This window comes from Athalia rosae, chromosome 7, assembly GCF_917208135.1.
Source record: "Athalia rosae chromosome 7, iyAthRosa1.1, whole genome shotgun sequence".
Classification (NCBI taxonomy): Eukaryota; Metazoa; Arthropoda; class Insecta; order Hymenoptera; family Athaliidae; genus Athalia; species Athalia rosae.
The window spans coordinates 13,449,833-13,465,723 of NC_064032.1; the positions used below are offsets into that span (position 1 = coordinate 13,449,833).

The 15,891-nt window shown below is 36.2% G+C and overlaps 4 protein-coding genes and 1 long non-coding RNA gene across 11 annotated transcripts; 2 read left to right on the plus strand and 3 right to left on the minus strand.

Moving 5' to 3' along the window:
* Positions 1 to 43: 43 nt before the first annotated feature.
* Positions 44 to 5,356, minus strand: LOC105688153 (ras-related protein Rab-10). The gene is made up of 5 exons (XM_012404245.3): positions 4,809 to 5,356; positions 2,181 to 2,241; positions 1,928 to 2,066; positions 1,714 to 1,803; positions 44 to 1,603 (listed from the first exon to the last, which is right to left on the minus strand). The coding sequence occupies exons 1-5, from the start codon at positions 4,933 to 4,935 to the stop codon at positions 1,418 to 1,420; spliced, it is 603 nt and encodes a 200-aa protein (XP_012259668.1). The 5' UTR covers positions 4,936 to 5,356; the 3' UTR covers positions 44 to 1,417.
* Positions 5,357 to 5,673: 317 nt separating this feature from the next.
* LOC105688195 lies at positions 5,674 to 7,142 on the minus strand. The gene is made up of 4 exons (XM_012404311.3): positions 6,942 to 7,142; positions 6,648 to 6,858; positions 6,154 to 6,414; positions 5,674 to 5,990 (listed from the first exon to the last, which is right to left on the minus strand). Exons 1-4 carry the CDS (start codon positions 7,113 to 7,115, stop codon positions 5,812 to 5,814), a joined length of 825 nt encoding a protein of 274 aa, XP_012259734.2. The 5' UTR covers positions 7,116 to 7,142; the 3' UTR covers positions 5,674 to 5,811.
* Positions 6,133 to 9,346, plus strand: LOC105688196 (dolichyldiphosphatase 1-like). The gene is made up of 6 exons (XM_012404312.2): positions 6,133 to 6,416; positions 7,058 to 7,255; positions 7,589 to 7,689; positions 7,773 to 7,951; positions 8,055 to 8,282; positions 8,385 to 9,346. The coding sequence occupies exons 2-6, from the start codon at positions 7,144 to 7,146 to the stop codon at positions 8,512 to 8,514; spliced, it is 750 nt and encodes a 249-aa protein (XP_012259735.1). The 5' UTR covers positions 6,133 to 6,416; positions 7,058 to 7,143; the 3' UTR covers positions 8,515 to 9,346.
* A 954-nt stretch (positions 9,347 to 10,300) lies between these two features.
* Positions 10,301 to 15,789, plus strand: LOC105688170 (endophilin-B1). Of its 7 annotated transcripts, none has more exons than XM_012404268.3 (9): positions 10,301 to 10,459; positions 10,686 to 10,827; positions 10,949 to 11,077; positions 11,164 to 11,326; positions 11,394 to 11,457; positions 11,565 to 11,600; positions 11,838 to 12,028; positions 13,648 to 13,783; positions 14,775 to 15,789. In XM_012404268.3, the coding sequence occupies exons 1-9, from the start codon at positions 10,397 to 10,399 to the stop codon at positions 14,883 to 14,885; spliced, it is 1,035 nt and encodes a 344-aa protein (XP_012259691.1). In that variant the 5' UTR covers positions 10,301 to 10,396; the 3' UTR covers positions 14,886 to 15,789. The 7 variants fall into 7 exon arrangements, with proteins under 7 accessions (XP_012259691.1, XP_020709241.1, XP_048514574.1 ...); XM_020853582.2 differs by lacking the exon at positions 14,775 to 15,789 and adding an exon at positions 12,275 to 12,298 and having other exon boundaries at positions 13,648 to 13,779; XM_048658617.1 differs by lacking the exons at positions 13,648 to 13,783; positions 14,775 to 15,789 and adding exons at positions 12,275 to 12,298; positions 12,588 to 12,705.
* LOC125501796 lies at positions 12,401 to 13,750 on the minus strand. Its single transcript, XR_007279457.1, has 2 exons — positions 13,613 to 13,750; positions 12,401 to 12,761 (listed from the first exon to the last, which is right to left on the minus strand). It is a non-coding gene; the product is annotated as an uncharacterized LOC125501796 (long non-coding RNA).
* Positions 15,790 to 15,891: the final 102 nt, after the last annotated feature.

Below are 15,891 nucleotides of genomic sequence, written 5' to 3' on the forward strand. Positions count from 1 at the left end.
GAATCTACTGTTCCTAATATGAATTATTTATTAAACACGGTGATACAGCATATAAAAAAAACTTTTATTGGTTTTGAAACGAATTATAAAATTATTTTGGTTTATACGTCTACCACCTACACACTCAATAGCATTCGATAGTGCGCATAATTTATCACAAGAAATATATTCGTTATATTTAATTAAAAATAACATATCTATGAATGTATGTATGTGTGTATACGCAATGGCTTGCCAGAATCGTGACTGTACGACATCATCACTGAATATATTGAAGCAGCAAATACATGTGTTACTTTTCTCTTTTCCATCAATATCGAAAGACTTGCAGCAGAAAAATCGCGAGTAATCAACTAATTGCCACATTAGAATGTGCGGACAAAAGAAAAACAAAACAATATCACGGGGATAACTCGATAGGTTTGAACCTCAAACAGGGAATTACGGGGAGCATGCACGGTTGTATATCAATGCACTTGTACCAATACGAGTTAAGCACGGGAACAAGATGTATATACATATATATTCATGTATACCTATGATACACACACACAACTGCAACGTACTTATTAGAAGTTAGCGAAATAGTATGTGAAGATAACTACGAGAATTGTATAATTTCAGTTTTATCAAGAATACAAATGGCAGATCAATGATGTGTAGAAATAAATCAATATTTGAAGTCCACAATCAGTTCGAATAAAAATTTGGTACCGCTCTAAATTTTTAGCGTGCATTTGTTCGGAAGACAGCGACAAATCTCCAGTGGGATATAAGTTGCAATTTTTTTTTTTCGTCTCGTCAATGTTTAGATTATTATTTATTCTAAACGTCGCCTCAACTCGATCTCACCTTTCAACTAACATTTAGCGATCAAATTGAAAAGTGATCAACTATATTCCACGTGAAATGGCGAATTGGGTGAAATTCGATACTTGGTAACGCCACTTGAATTGCTTGTTTGCTTAAATAGATTATTATTTTTGATTGCGCATGATTCTATTGACTCTGACTCTAGACCGAAGGTAAAAATTCTGAATTTATCTATTGTTGATTCTATGATGAAAACTACTTCGAATTTAAATACAAAATGAAAAGAAAAGAACTATAATAAATTTTAATTTCCAACACCTGAAATTCGGCATTGTAAACTTCAATCTCTCCATTTCCCATCACATATATATTACTATATGCATTGGTCTATTACCACATATGTACATACATACCGAATCCGTGTTTAATATGAATGAACTCGCTAACTGGTCATTGTTCAATACCTGACGCATTAATGTTAATTTAAATTATTATAAAAATAACAATTAAAAATAATAGGTACTCGCTAATTCCACTAACGATTTCAAGCCGACGTTAGTTGGTACGCAGCTCATTATGCATGTGTTATACAACTAATGTACAGCTAGCAACAGCGATTTGAACTTTTTTCAACTCGGCGATCCACTGTGAGACGATCCGGAGCTTCCTGAGGTTCACTACCTGCTGTTTTTTCCAAAATAGCCTCTGCAAGTTCAATGAAGGCTCGTTCGATATTAACGTTTGACTTTGCGGAGGTTTCCATGAACTTTATCCCGTGCTCCCTACCTATCTGTAACAGAATGATAAACATAATCTTTGAACTGTTAAAAAATTTGTAGCTAATTAAAATTGACAAATATAGATGCAACATTATAGCAGTTGCGAACTCACAACACTTACCGCTTCGCCTCTTTCTGTGCTAACGACACGCTTTTCATGCATGTCACATTTGTTGCCCAGTATCATCTTTTCAACATCTTCATTAGCATGCTAACAATAGAATATATTTATGAACACCTTCTGCGAGAATCAATCTCTACATGAAGAAATTATAAATAACGTATGCATATTTATATGAGAATTAGGATTTCCACGTGGTTTATCTAACACTCACTTCATCGATATATCTCAGCCATTTTACAATGTTTTCAAAGCTCTTCCCATTAGTAATATCATAGATGAGCATTATGCCCATGGCTCCTCTGTAGTACGAAGTTGTTATGGTGTGGAATCTCTCCTGGCCAGCTGTGTCCCTGAAAAAAGATATAATCCATCGTGTTGTTTATTTTTATATACGGTTACTTAGAAGTACACAGAGTTCCACTCAGCTAGCAGAAGTATGGGAAAGGAGAGGCAGAAATACTCACCATATTTGTAGTTTGATTTTTTTCCCCCTCAATTCCACAGTTTTGATCTTGAAATCTATACCTGAATAATAGAGGTCGCCGATTAGAGATTGAAAAATTAATTTTTCCAATGACAGTTTACCTCAAATTGTTATCTCCCACAATACCATAAGATAGAATAACCGAATTGCGATCTGAGTAGCTAGTTGTCAAAGGGCATTGTGAATTTACAAGCTTTACCTAATAGATCGGTGTCTGATGATATTTGCCCGTGACCAAATACAGTACAAAAGTACATACATCAATTCAGTTTTCTATATCGGTTCATTTAAACAATGCAGAGATTAGATGTATTTCGGAGAACAGTTTATCAACCAATTGTGAGAATATTATAACAAGGCATCAAAAGCAAAGCAACGTTACAGATAAGCATGACACAACTTTATCGGGAATGACTGATAGCCGATTCCATCAGGATTTGAATAATTGTACAACTGCAGGAAAAAATACTTGGCAACAGTTCACAGATGATAGTAAGGTATCCATTTCCTGTGATTGTTTTTGGAAATTAACCACAGGACAAAGAAATATTTTTTGTCAACATCTTTGGTAGTAATATCCAAAAAAACGAAACTGGTCAAAGCACATCCGATTCGCAAAAGTAATTTTCAAGTCAGCTACAAAATAGGAAATCATGTGCACTAAAACAAAACATGCATAGTTATTCATTTCCAAAATATGTTATAATTTTTATCAACATAACGAAAAGCTGATATTAGATTTAGTTAGTATAGTTCCAAGTGGTTTGAACTTTGCATTGGGATAAAAATAGTGCAGTCATGTGCAGTTGTCGACGTGCGATGCATGCGTTTACAAGCGTTTGATTAATTTAAAGTGAGCAGCTTAAGTTGGACAGAATGTGACTCAAAAACAAAAATAAGATCTACACCTAGTTCAATTCAAAAACAAACAGAGGCTTCAGATTACTACAGAGAAAGCAAAATCACCATCCTTTTCCATCCCTGATCTAAGAATGTAACGGGAGATGGAGCTTGGTGTTTTTTTTTGTTTCAATTCATATCATGATTCCTCCACAAATAACTGGGGCTACAGGCTTGGACAAAGGAGAATAAATCGATGACACCGCATACATCTGCTTAATAGACATGTGTATGCGCAAAAAAAACCCTTGCCGAAACTGAACTCCAGGAAATGAGTCAAGAACTTTAAAAAGGATTACCTGAGCATCTTTCCAAGTTAAGGGATAGATTGCACAGCTATGGCAGTGGCGGTGCGTGTTACCCTTAGGAGTAAGGTTCTGGTAGCATATTAACCAGGTTAAGCATCAGGAGCATCTCTGCAATCCAGTTGTTGATAGTTGCACAATTCAAGCCCTTCCGGAACTTTCTCGCAGGAGGACCATAGGAAACTACCAAGTGTCAAATGTCACAAGGACCTAATTAGGATTAAAAACTGAACGGACTAATCAGGTTTCCAGTAAAGTACAATATCTCGAAGAATGGCAAAACTCCATACCATATTTAATTTTGAACAAATGAGGAATAAACAGCTATCGTTGATTCTGGACAAAAAATGGCTGATGTCAATTCATTTGAAATATAATACCTATAATCTTGAGCCCTCTGTAGTTTCGAATACTGTTAGTATGTATTGTGATTATTTCAAATGGTCTGGACAATCGACATGCAGCCCATGCAAATTCTGAACAATCGTAAGCTTAGCTGAACAAAGCAGTTTTCACAAAGACAAAAAAAAGACAAAAAACACCATTCAAAGCTCACACACACAATAATTACTGTGCCAATATTCAAATATAAATTATGTAACGATGATGTAGATCTAAAAATAAAATTATAGTTTCAGGGTTTCTTCCAAGTGAAATTTTCAAGAAATTGATGACACATTCAAGTCAAACAAGTGTTAGCTAATATTCCGAATCATTGTCATAGATATCAAGTGCAAAGCAAGTGGGTTGAATTTGATAACAAGTGTCGCATTTAACAAATTCTTAATTAATAACTCTCATTTTTAGCAAAGAAAGTGAGGGAAACCAAAATATTGTTATATCGTAAGTCCGGCGCTATGATTTTGTGGCACAAAGAGTGGCATTCGTTTGACCACTAAGGAATTAACACTTTGTACTTTGCACCTGATATAAAATTTCCTGGCAGAAATTAAACAGCTCAGAGGTATCTTATGGTATGTGGCAATGTAATGAAAGCATAATTTAATGTACGATACAATGATTTGGTTTAAACATATATGGGTTGTGTCACGTCAATGAACAATCATCCCAAGTGTTGCCACTAGCATCATCGATCTAAATCATCTATCGATCCGCATGAAGAAACAGTTCTTCAACCAAATTTTATTTATAAATTACAAATCTTTAGTATGAGCACAAACCAAGCTCAGCGAATTGTTACTTGGAACAACACAAAATTATTCAAGGATCATCAATTGAAAGCACGCCCATTATGATAGTCAGAAACTTTTTTTTAACAAGTTTGCAATAGTAACGTAAACCAGATAGGACTGAATTTGATATTTGTGAATCTTTTGCTGCGAGAAATAATTCTTGAGAATTAGAACTCATGAGTAGTATGTGTATGGGATAAATTTCCTCACCTATTGTAGATAGAAACGTTGGCGTGAATGCGTCGTCCGAAAATCTGAATAATATGCATGTTTTGCCAACACCAGAGTCGCCAATCAATAGCAATTTGAATAAAAGATCGTAGGTTTTCTTGGCCATTTTACTTTTACTTCACTATCCCAACTCAACAATTCGATAAATGGGTGAGTAAAAGAACAATAAGAAAAAATAAATAAATAAATAACTTTCACAACAGTCAGTCCCAGTTCACAAACCAAGAACGACACTGTTTTTTCACTTTCTTCTTCCAGGGTTTTTACGTGTGTGTAGATCACTCGTATCGAGAACGGCAAATGAAGGTTACGCGGTGTCCCGGTACTAGTGATATGACGCACTTCAAACGTTAGATTGACAATGTTTACGCGAACGACTACGATCTACTGCCTCTTCTTTCTTCTCTTTTAATGTACAAAATCACAAACAGGCAACGAACTCATAACTTGTCTTTGGGTCTCCTTGTCTCCTCATATCGTAATCATCAGTTGACCGTTGAGGATGAAACGACGTAAGACGATCAACGGGACGTTTTATTTGGGGCACAGTACGGGAAAGTAGAGGTAGACAGCAGGGCGAAAGCAAATGAAATTTTGATTTTCTTGATTCACACCAAAGTCACCGGCGCGTTTTTCTAATCAGCGAAGTGTTTTGAAATTGAAACAAAAATGCAAGAATAACGAAATATTTCGTCAGGTTCATAATTTTGTATCTCAGAATTTAGGAGAATTTCAAGTATGTATTTACGTATTTGAAATTCGTAGTAATGTCCCTGTTTTCTATTTGAGTAAGTCATCAGTAACATATTTTAGCGAAAATTGAATACAATCAAAATTTACAAAATTTCTTATTCACTCTTATGACTTTATTATTTAACAAACTTAACAGTATAATATATGCTACATGTATATCAAAATTTGACTTTTTATTTCGTTATCTAATACAACTTTAAGCAGGTAGAGTTGAAGGTTGAATCAATCATTAGTCCTGGCTCTCAGCTGGCTGTAGATTAGCTAAGTAAGAATGTTTTCCAATGTATTCCGTTAAACGATCTATAGGCTCATTGATTTGATCATCGTACTCTGAACCAACGGACCACAAAGTCTCCAGGTCATACATCTTCCTTGCCTGCTGAGAGAAAATATGCAGAGCAATGTTCCCTGCAATTGAAAAAGTTGAGTTAAGTACGTTTTCAAACATTGAATTCACAGGGGTTCAAAAACATTGGAGATATCCAATATTTGGGAAGATTTTGTAAATGTTGAACATTTGTGTGGAATGTTGAGGAATTTGAAATTGATTTTGTGAAAGTTATCTATTGACCTAGATCAAGCGCTATCCAATCTTTCGAGTTCTTCCCTTCTATTGATGGTACTCGGTCACGCGGATTCTTTTTTTTCTTGAAAATCCTACGCACAGTCTCAGCTGTTGCAAGCATGTGCTTGGTGGATCTCCCGGATACTACAACGACATAATCGACGTAAACCTGATTCTGTGGAACCGAAGCAACAAATATCTCCATGAGATTGTTTTTGTGAAGGAGGTCGACCAAGTCATCTATATCATACACTCCACTTATCCCACCTGTAAGTAAAACAGGCATGTATCCTACTTAAGTGTTCTAGTCAGCGTAACTAAAGGCCGGTTGTTCCACCCCCAGTTAGAAAATAGTATTCTTGATCTTTTGGTACGATAGTTGGTCAGAGGTTTACCAAGAGAATTGATTTTAACCTGGAAGTGGAACACTGGCCCGTAATGATTATGTGACATCACCTGACAGGGTGATGTGCGTAAATGATTTGTATTAATAGCCTCACGTGTCAGTTTTATTCCATCATAAATGTCCAGTTCCTCGTAAGGGGCATTTAAGTTCTCAAGATTAATTTTTTCTCGTTCCTCATCGACATCGAAAATAATCGATGCATCTTCGTCGCGAAATATTTTGTACTTTGGCGGCACGATGCCCGAAAGGTTAGACTGGTCATGTTTAGAAATCACCTCGCGTTCATCATTGGAATTTAATATTTTCTGAAAGTGGATCGCGCGCTTAGTAACGAGCGATCTTTGAGAAGCGGATGAAACTCCCAATACTTTGTTGATTTTTAACAAACCTCGAGATAAACTGCACATCTTCGCAGCGTTTTTATGTTATCAATGCTAAACATACCATTTCGTAGTAAACATATGTATATAATGTAGTGGTTCGATAACATGACACGCATTGAAGTTTCCAGTCTAGCTACTTTCTCCATTGGTGGCCACTGTTTCCCTAACATCGTCTGCATCAGTCGACAGTAAACATTTCAACAACAAATGCCATCGCCCGAAGACGAGTCGCTACGCGAGATGAAATCGCATTTTACAAATTCTCACGATCAATTGGATTGGGTTCCGCTATCTTTGACTCTTGTCGAATATCCACAAGGTATATTTCTCCCGCCTTCAATCACTTTTTTTCAATTCTAACGCGAATTTCATGACGTTTCGTTAGAGAGTTACTACTATCCGCTTCAAAAACGTCTCACTAAACCTTCGTTCGCTGTCTCTTAGTTTTTTGACGGTACCCATCAATAACTCCAGATCTTTGAGTTTTCTCACTATTCCCTCCACACAATTCTAACATCCCTGGATGTCGGACTCTTCTGTTCCTTCTACATAAAGACTGAGGTCGCTACAACGATGATTGAAGCCTCTTGAATATCATACCAACGACCAGCACCTGTCGTTGATCTCAGTTACCCATTATGTAAACTTTTAGGTGATCTGATTGGGAAGTTCTTAGCACTGATAACTCTAATTCCATTTGCTGTTATCGCTGGCTTTCTGGCGCTGGTCCTGTTCAGAAGAGATTTACACACTGTAAGATATACATACCCTCTGGCAAAAGTACAAAATATCTCTACAAATTATTTATCTCCTAACTAGGAATTTTACCTTTGTAGATAGCATTCCTCGGTGGCATTGTCGTTAACGAAGTAGTCAATTTTTCTCTAAAACATACAATATGTGAAGCTCGGCCTCTGAGGCGTGAAGTTAATTATACGGAATATGGTATGCCTTCCGCTCACTCACAGTTTATGTGGTTCTTTGCAACGTATGCTACAATATTCGTCTTTGTAAGGTACAATTTATGTATAGACGTGTCTGAATATTTAAGAACCACAAGAGTGGCGACATGCTTACATCTTTCATATCACTCGTAAGCGAAATTTTCTACTTCACAGATTACATCATAACAATAACAGCACAGTGTCTGAGAGATTTTGGCGGATAATCATCATTGCTAGCTGTATGGCGATTGCAACTTTAGTAGCATTCAGTCGAATCTACTTGCAATATCATTCTGTGTCACAAGTTATTTGTGGCGTATTGATAGGAATCCTTGTCGGAATCATTTGGTTCCTAGTCACTCATCTAGTCTTGACACCATTTTTTCCCACGATTGTATCATGGTAGGTATTAACCGGTCATTATCTCAGTAGCTACTGGATATTCCCAAAATTGTAGTCACAAAAGCTGGTATATGACTTACAGGAATTTTGTCATTGTTTTAGGCGCATATCAGAATACTTGTTGCTACGTGATACAACATTGATTCCCAATGTATTGTGGTTTGAATATACCAATACTAGAGCTGAGGCAAGAGCAAGATCACGTAAGCTGGTGTCTATGAAATCTCAGTGACGGCTGATGATCGGCCAGTGGGCTATCAACAAGTAGGAAGAATGAAGTACACGAAAAAAAAACAAACACGTTTTATACCACGTTTTATATTGTGTCGAAGTTTAAGGTGTGCATGAAAAAATCGATGGCTGCTACATATCTCTCGATATCAATGAACATGAACTTTGAAAGAGAATTCACATGCCGCAAAGTGTTCGTTATGACTCTTTTTACTCGCAGTCTCATACCTAATACTTGACTAATGAATCCGACTCCAAAGCCGAATATCAATACTAGAGAACAGTAATAAAAGTCATTGATGCGGGAGATAGTTGTGTTGTAATTATAGTCGACAACATAAAATGAGTAATTCTTGGCATAACCACGTCTAACTTGAACATAGTTTTATGTATGATATGATATAGAATTTGAAGTTGTTTGCCACCTTCATGAAACAGTGTTAGTTTTTATCTAGTGTAACCACAAGAACGCAAAACTGGGTGGTTCCACTGTCTTTGTGCTTTGAAAAGAATTTCAGTTCAAAAGATTAAGTAGAATTATCACTTCATGGAATAGCAGCTATTCAATGAGCACAAGAAACATGAAACGTCGCAATTTTTACTCAATAATATACTGATGACACTACCAAGTGACAATTAGTCAATGGCCTTAAATGGGTGAATAGGATGAATGTAAGAACAACAACTATGACAAAAACAATAACAGCAATTGCAACAATTATAATGATAATAGTGGTAGTACAAGTAGCGATAGCAGTATAGGAGTACTGATGTTAATGATTGTAATAATGATGGTAATAATAATCTCAATAAAATATGAAGCGATAGCCGAATTGAGATTTGCAGGCTTCCGTGATCGGAATCCATATTGTACGTAATAATGGTGAATCAAAATTTATAATCAACACTTTCCGCAAAGTTTTTAATCTCTAATTTGAGAATTCCACAATTTGAAAGCAAAACTTGTACGTGTATAGAACATTTTTACAGCAATTATGAGCGTTAATTATAAATTCAAATTTAATTCTATCCTACTTTTTGAAAATTAAATTGGTACAATTTGTAGCTCAATTTGACCAAAGGACTCGTGTTCCTGGGCTCAAAATACGTCAGAAAAGGGTCCTATGATCGATTTTAAAAATACTTTACTTTTGGCCCACAAATCGAAAAAATCCAAAGGGGTACCTCTTAGATTTTTTCGATTTTGAGGTCAAGAATCATGATTTGTTATTTTTTAATTTTCTATGCTACCCTTGTGTATTTCGATCTCAGGAATCCGAACCTGAAAGACACATTGATTTATCGATAAAATTTATCGAGTGATCGCCGATTTATAGCTCTGAAATGTGAAAAATTAAGGATATCTCGAATGGATTTCTTCCCATTTCAATTTAATCCTGAAATGAAATTTGCAACCTCTTAACATTTCGCTTCCGACAAACGCCAAGCCGTTGTCAAGCTTATAAATTTTTGTCAAATTAAAGCCTTAGATTCTTCTCAAAATTCGGGCCGAAATTCAACAATTTTTTTGTATCGAGTTTTCTATAGTATTCTTATGTATTTAGACCTTAATTGAAAATTAAAATTTTTCGAACAAAAAAAACTCCAAATACTTCATAGCAAAATATGTTTGTTCCTAGTAATTCATCTGGTTCAATAATAAAAAATTCGGCCAAAAAAACGTCCCTCAAGTTCGGTTTTTTAAGGGTTTCTTTTATCACATTTTGTCACTAGAGTACGCTAGAGACCAGTTCTAGTGTCTCCAGCATTTGATCGTAACATACCACGCAGTGAGTGTTCAAAGTATTACTGGGGCTAACAAGAGCTGTAGTCTGCTCCTGATCCTGACCCGTCATTGATTTTATGTGGATTTATTAGAAATAATGGATTTCAACGTTAAAAAATTGGTCAAGGATGCTGGCACTGCTCTTAGCAGGGTTGTACAGGTAAATTACTTTCTCCCAATTTTAACTGTCCTCTCCAAATAGCCCACAAGTCATCTCTTGCTGTCACTTTTGACATTTTGCACCTGTTCAGCTATACGTGCGTACCTCTATCCCTTGTGGAAGCTAAATTCATGTGCAATAATCCACCGCTCTAGATGCGCTTTGTGCTCTTGCCACTCTCTGAGGAATTCCAGCTGTCGTTTCTATATTCGATTTCTGTGCGCAGCTAACTGAAGAGAAGCTCGGTACATCTGAGAAGACAGAACTTGACGCCCACTTCGAATTCCTCGCAGACAGAGCTGATGCGACAAAAAATTGGACTGAAAAAATACTCAAGGATGAGGAGGCAATGCTCACACCAAATCCAGGTAATCTCTTTCATATCAAAAATGCAAGTCGGTTTGCATCTGGACAACTATGCTCGTTGGTTTACCGACGTTCCGTTCTCCAGCGATTCAACAAACTTTGATTATCGCTTTATCGTTACAGGCAATAGAATTGAGGATTTTTTTTTTGAGAAAATTGACAAAAAAAAGCCAAACAGGCTCAGCAATTTGGAGTACGTTGGTATTGACATGATCGAAGCAGGAAATGATTTTGGACCCGGTACTGCTTATGGTATGTACTTTGAATATTCTCAACTTTGCTACTCTATTGAAACAATAACATAGTAGTTTTTTTTCTCTCAACAATTAACATTTCAGGTAGCGCCCTGATAAAAGTAGGCCAATGCCAGCAAAAATTGGGACAAATCGAGAGGGATTTTATTGGTACTGCAGCAAACTGCTATGTTCAACCGCTGAGAAAATTTTTAGATGGAGAAATGAAGACTATCAGTAAAGAACGAGGTATCCTGGAGACCAAACGGTGAGGCAGGCCAAATTGCTAAGATCTTCCAAACTGCCAAATTACTCATCACCTCAATTTGTTCCAGATTAGACTTGGATGCCTCCAAAAATAGGGTGAAGAAGGCTAGGAGTATGCTGGGTCAGCAGAATGTAAGTCGATATCGAGTAACACAATTGTTTTACTACTTTATAACACCTTGAACTTTCTGACACCATTTCGTTGTTTCTCTTGTTTATTGCAATGCCGCTTTCCATAGGAATCTGGAGTTTCTTACGAAGTTTTACTAGATCAGGTATTCACTAAGCATTTCTTTCTTTGACTCAATCATCTTGGTTTGAAAGCATTCCATATTTTGATTGATTCATTGTGGAATGCTTGCTAAACTTTCATCATTCTGGGATTATAGAGTGAACAGATTTGCCGGTTATTTAAAAATATGTCAATACTCGTCTATGCTGGGTTAAGTTCTTTCCAACATCATCTGAGTATGATTATAACATGATATATGTATGTGAATTACTGTTAACAGGCAGAAAGGGAGCTAAGAGTCGCGCAATCAGAATTCGATCGGCAATCAGAGATAACAAAATTCCTTTTGGAAGGTGTATCCAGTTCACAGGCAGGTCACTTACGTTGTCTTCATGAACTTGTCGAAGCACAAGCCCGCCATTATGCTCAGTGTCACGCTGTAATGCAAGATCTGCAGCGAGAACTAGCTGGGTAAGTATTGCATCTCTTACCGAATGATTCAGCAAGGCAACAAACTTCCATGTAACTTTCAATCGAATTGAAGCGTTCTTTTTTTAGCAACCTTCTCATTCGGTCAAGCAATAACAAGTTTATTAGCTGTTCATCGTACATCGTTCCCTCATGATTGACTATTTACGTTAGAATAGCCTAAGCTGTTGCTGTTCTGAAGATACAATTTTTGTATATATTTTTTTTTTTTATTTCTCCCCCAAACAGCTGTCCCACTCTGTGGTGATCCGAGTGAGTAACATTGGACCAAAACTAATCAATCATCCAATAGAATCACTGTATATTCTGAAAAAACTTCAAATACAATTCTAACGTATAAAAAGAGCGCATCAATAACTTTAGGGACCCACCTTTATTAATTTCTGCAATTTATGCCAGTGGTTGAAAACAGGTGTTAAGTGGATTCACGGTTTCATGCTTATTGTGTGGTGATTGTTTATATGTAGCAGTCATTTGATACGCTTTCTATCTTCCATGTATCTACTCGCTTCTATCTTTGCTCGCTTTGATGGGATTCCAGGGCACGTCAACCGAGTCCTCTTCTCCGGGTGAACAGTGAGGAAGTTATTGAGCTTTCTACACCTGGTGCCCATTCCTCTTCTCTCAGCCATGTCCGAGATCCACTTTCCCATCACCAGACTCTAGCTGGATCCACATATGTCACTGCTTCTTTTGATACGGACGTTACTAAAGTCTAATGTGAAAAAAGTTAAGCTACAATATTTGTTTTATTCTCAATACCTCTTTTGTTCTCATGCCTCTAGTTTTCGGTAATTACATGGTATTCAAAAGTGTTCTTGGTGTTAACTCTGGGCTGGCTTACTTGCTGGTATTTGATCTAGGGACATCTACATATTTAGGTCTATATTTGACAGAAAATTTTTTCACTATTTACTGAAGCGTACGTTCCGCATATTTACGAGAATCTTGATTCGGATAATAGAATGTTCGGTCACTGTAATTATACATATAACTCTACTCGTTGTAATTTAGACTTAAGAGCATGTTAGGTTCTTTGTTTTCAAGGACAAGGATTAATCATGGTAGATCCAGTTATGAAAGTTGCATGTGCATGTTGCTAAAAAAAGCTACTTTGGGCATAATATTTGTTTCGGGGTCATCTAGAACTCCTATGGATCGGTTGTAACTAATTGCAAAAATATAAAGTCACCGCATTTTGCTAATAGTACTTTTCAATAAGGTTCATTATCAACATTCATCGAATTGATGTTTTCTACTAACCATCTAAATACTAATCTGGTTTTACTGCTACGCTGTTTTAAACATTGCCATTGACATTTTGTGTTGTCGCGATACTAGAAAAGAATTATCTAAATATTTGAATTGAAGTTCTCTCAACACATCAGCTATAAAATGTTGAAAGGATAATGTTTAATGATTTAAGATTCTCAAGTTATTCACTTCATGATATATAACTTGATTACTATATGGTTAGAAAATATTACCAAAAGTTATACATACATGGAAACTGCTGAATTTACGTTATAAAAACTATTTGAATTGTTCCAAAGCGACTATACATACTTGTAAGCAATGCCATTATTATTTCTCCACACCAGCATGTCTGGAGCAACCTTCCACTCGTCCACTCCACCGTCTCCTTCCGCACCAGCAGAGAATGGTCAAGATCGCGCACGTGTCGTCTGCAACTATGAGGCAAGAGATCCCAGCGAGCTCAGTCTCATTCAAGACGAGGTAAACAAGTTTGAGATTTAGTCAACACATTCGATGCTCCAGGTGAGCTATTACCTGAAGATCTGCATATTTTATGCATGAAGAAGTTTGCCCTCCATTCAACAGCCGCGGTCGTTGTCATCTGCGGTATTCTTCTATTTTCTTCTCATCGGAACTCAGGCTAGCTAACGCCGTGTCTTCAATCAGAAAATATTTCTGTTATACCTATTAAGATTCAATGGCTGGAACCAATTTCGGTCGCGAGAGATCTCTTGATTGTCAATTCAGAAATCTACTTGGTGAGGTTCAATACTCGCATTTAATGTTGTTACAAAAGTATTCGGATTAAGTAATTTTAACTTCAGAAGCAAGATTTTCATGGTCTCCGAAGCCTTCTTGTGTCACATGATGATGGGACTTGAAATACTCGAATGTTAATAATGATAATAATAACAATTACAATAACAATAACGACACAATTATGATTCACTATTTTTATAGCACAGGCGATATACATACTTACCTTTTTTATTTGAGTTTTGATTTTTTTTGTATCAATCTCTAGAGCCAAACCGGCAAATATTTAATTTTAATTTTTAATTTTGTTGTATTTATGCATCTGTTTATATGATTTATCTTATGGTCCTCTGCCACATGAATGTCATGATCTACATAGAATGTAGCGAATAAAGTTTGAAAAAACGACTCACATCCTGCATCATTCTCATCAATGTCCCACCTGATAATCTTGTAAGTAGACACCGTACTGTCACTGCTCATAGTGAACAAGTAAATTAACTAAAAGAGTAAAGTAAAAAGAAAAGGCAAATATCGAACGATCTCATTGCTAGCTTCTTTTCCCTGATTTTCTTCTAAAATTTCATTTGATATTTTACGTTGCTCCAATAGTTGATGAATAATCTGTAGCTAGTTTAAAAAATTCAACCAACACCTAGATGGTATCATTAACCTTCTTTCAACACTTACTAACAATAGATAATTGCTTTTCCAGGTGATATGTGTTACGGAGATACAAGGAGACGGAGATTATTTGATGGGTACTAGGGGTAATCAGCAAGGAAAAGTGCCTAAGGCTTTCTTAGAGCCAATCGTTTCTCACTGAATTCCTATCATCTGTGTCAAGATTTTACGTCGTAGCAATTTAGAGTTCTCCCTGATATGCGGAACACAGAAAGTGGCGATCTGATGTTAGATCATGGCACTGGCCACTCCAGGGTTAATTATGTGGTTCTACTGGATTGAGGACGATGCAATTATTAGTGGACTAGATTCACGTCAGTTGTTGCTAATTGTTAAAAGAAAAGAAGTTAGTGCAATTATATTCCCATACCCTGCTTACGGCTAGTGGTGATTGCTGGATTTATTGGTATATTGTTAAAATATGGCAGGTATAACTATTAGGAGGGGTAGAAGAACTTGTTACATTGCTCCATCACTGTAGATTATCCACAATTATTTTTTTATGAGATTATATTGAAATTGATGCTGGTTATCACATATGTGATAACGGAAATCTAATTGTAAGTATTTCGAGTAGTGCACATGGCTACATAACGACAATATTATTTGTGACGACCGGTTGAACTTTACGATCCTTTTTCTTCCATCTGGAATACACTGTGATTTTTTCACCAAATATCGTCTGGGATTGAAGAGCATGCTTACGAATGAGCAATTATCCTAAATCCATACCTTGATTAAGTTATTACACAGATGCTAAATCATTGATCTTCTGTCTGAACATACAGACTAGGTTTAGGCTGACTGTAGCCATTGTTTCGATTCCTAATTGATTGTTATAAATGTGCAATATTTGTTATTCTTAGTATAAAATACTCTCAATTATAATGATAAAACTAATAACATTTAAAAGTAATTACACTACGGTAAATACCCGATTGTTATTCCTTATTATAAATAACCGTTGTTACCAGTCTTGATAACAATAATTTACTATCATCACCTTTATCTTTGAAAACACGAATAAAATGAGAGTTGCCAATTAATGGATGATTTATTTTTCACTCATTTGCTGATTCTATTTCGAAATTGGTAAATTACCGCGTTGCTGAGGCGATGCCCGATTTATTCTCGAATTTACTACTGCG

Excerpts from the sequence above, each read along its gene's own strand:
- LOC105688196 (XM_012404312.2), top strand. The coding sequence starts at position 7,144 with ATGCCATCGCCCGAAGACGAGTCGCTACGCGAGATGAAATCGCATTTT. Across the intron at positions 7,256-7,588 it reads TCTTGTCGAATATCCACAAG|GTGATCTGATTGGGAAGTTC; the intron begins GTATATTTCTCC and ends GTAAACTTTTAG. Across the intron at positions 7,690-7,772 it reads TCAGAAGAGATTTACACACT|ATAGCATTCCTCGGTGGCAT; the intron begins GTAAGATATACA and ends TTACCTTTGTAG.
- LOC105688195 (XM_012404311.3), bottom strand. The coding sequence starts at position 7,115 with ATGCAGACGATGTTAGGGAAACAGTGGCCACCAATGGAGAAAGTAGCT. Across the intron at positions 6,859-6,941 it reads GATGTGCAGTTTATCTCGAG|AAAATATTAAATTCCAATGA; the intron begins GTTTGTTAAAAA and ends ATCCACTTTCAG. Across the intron at positions 5,991-6,153 it reads TTGGATAGCGCTTGATCTAG|GGAACATTGCTCTGCATATT; the intron begins GTCAATAGATAA and ends TTTCAATTGCAG.
- LOC105688153 (XM_012404245.3), bottom strand. The coding sequence starts at position 4,935 with ATGGCCAAGAAAACCTACGATCTTTTATTCAAATTGCTATTGATTGGC. Across the intron at positions 2,067-2,180 it reads AAAATCAAACTACAAATATG|GGACACAGCTGGCCAGGAGA; the intron begins GTGAGTATTTCT and ends ATCTTTTTTCAG. Across the intron at positions 1,804-1,927 it reads GGCTGAGATATATCGATGAA|CATGCTAATGAAGATGTTGA; the intron begins GTGAGTGTTAGA and ends TTCTATTGTTAG.
- LOC105688170 (XM_012404268.3), top strand. The coding sequence starts at position 10,397 with ATGGATTTCAACGTTAAAAAATTGGTCAAGGATGCTGGCACTGCTCTT. Across the intron at positions 11,078-11,163 it reads TGGACCCGGTACTGCTTATG|GTAGCGCCCTGATAAAAGTA; the intron begins GTATGTACTTTG and ends TTAACATTTCAG. Across the intron at positions 11,327-11,393 it reads GGTATCCTGGAGACCAAACG|ATTAGACTTGGATGCCTCCA; the intron begins GTGAGGCAGGCC and ends AATTTGTTCCAG.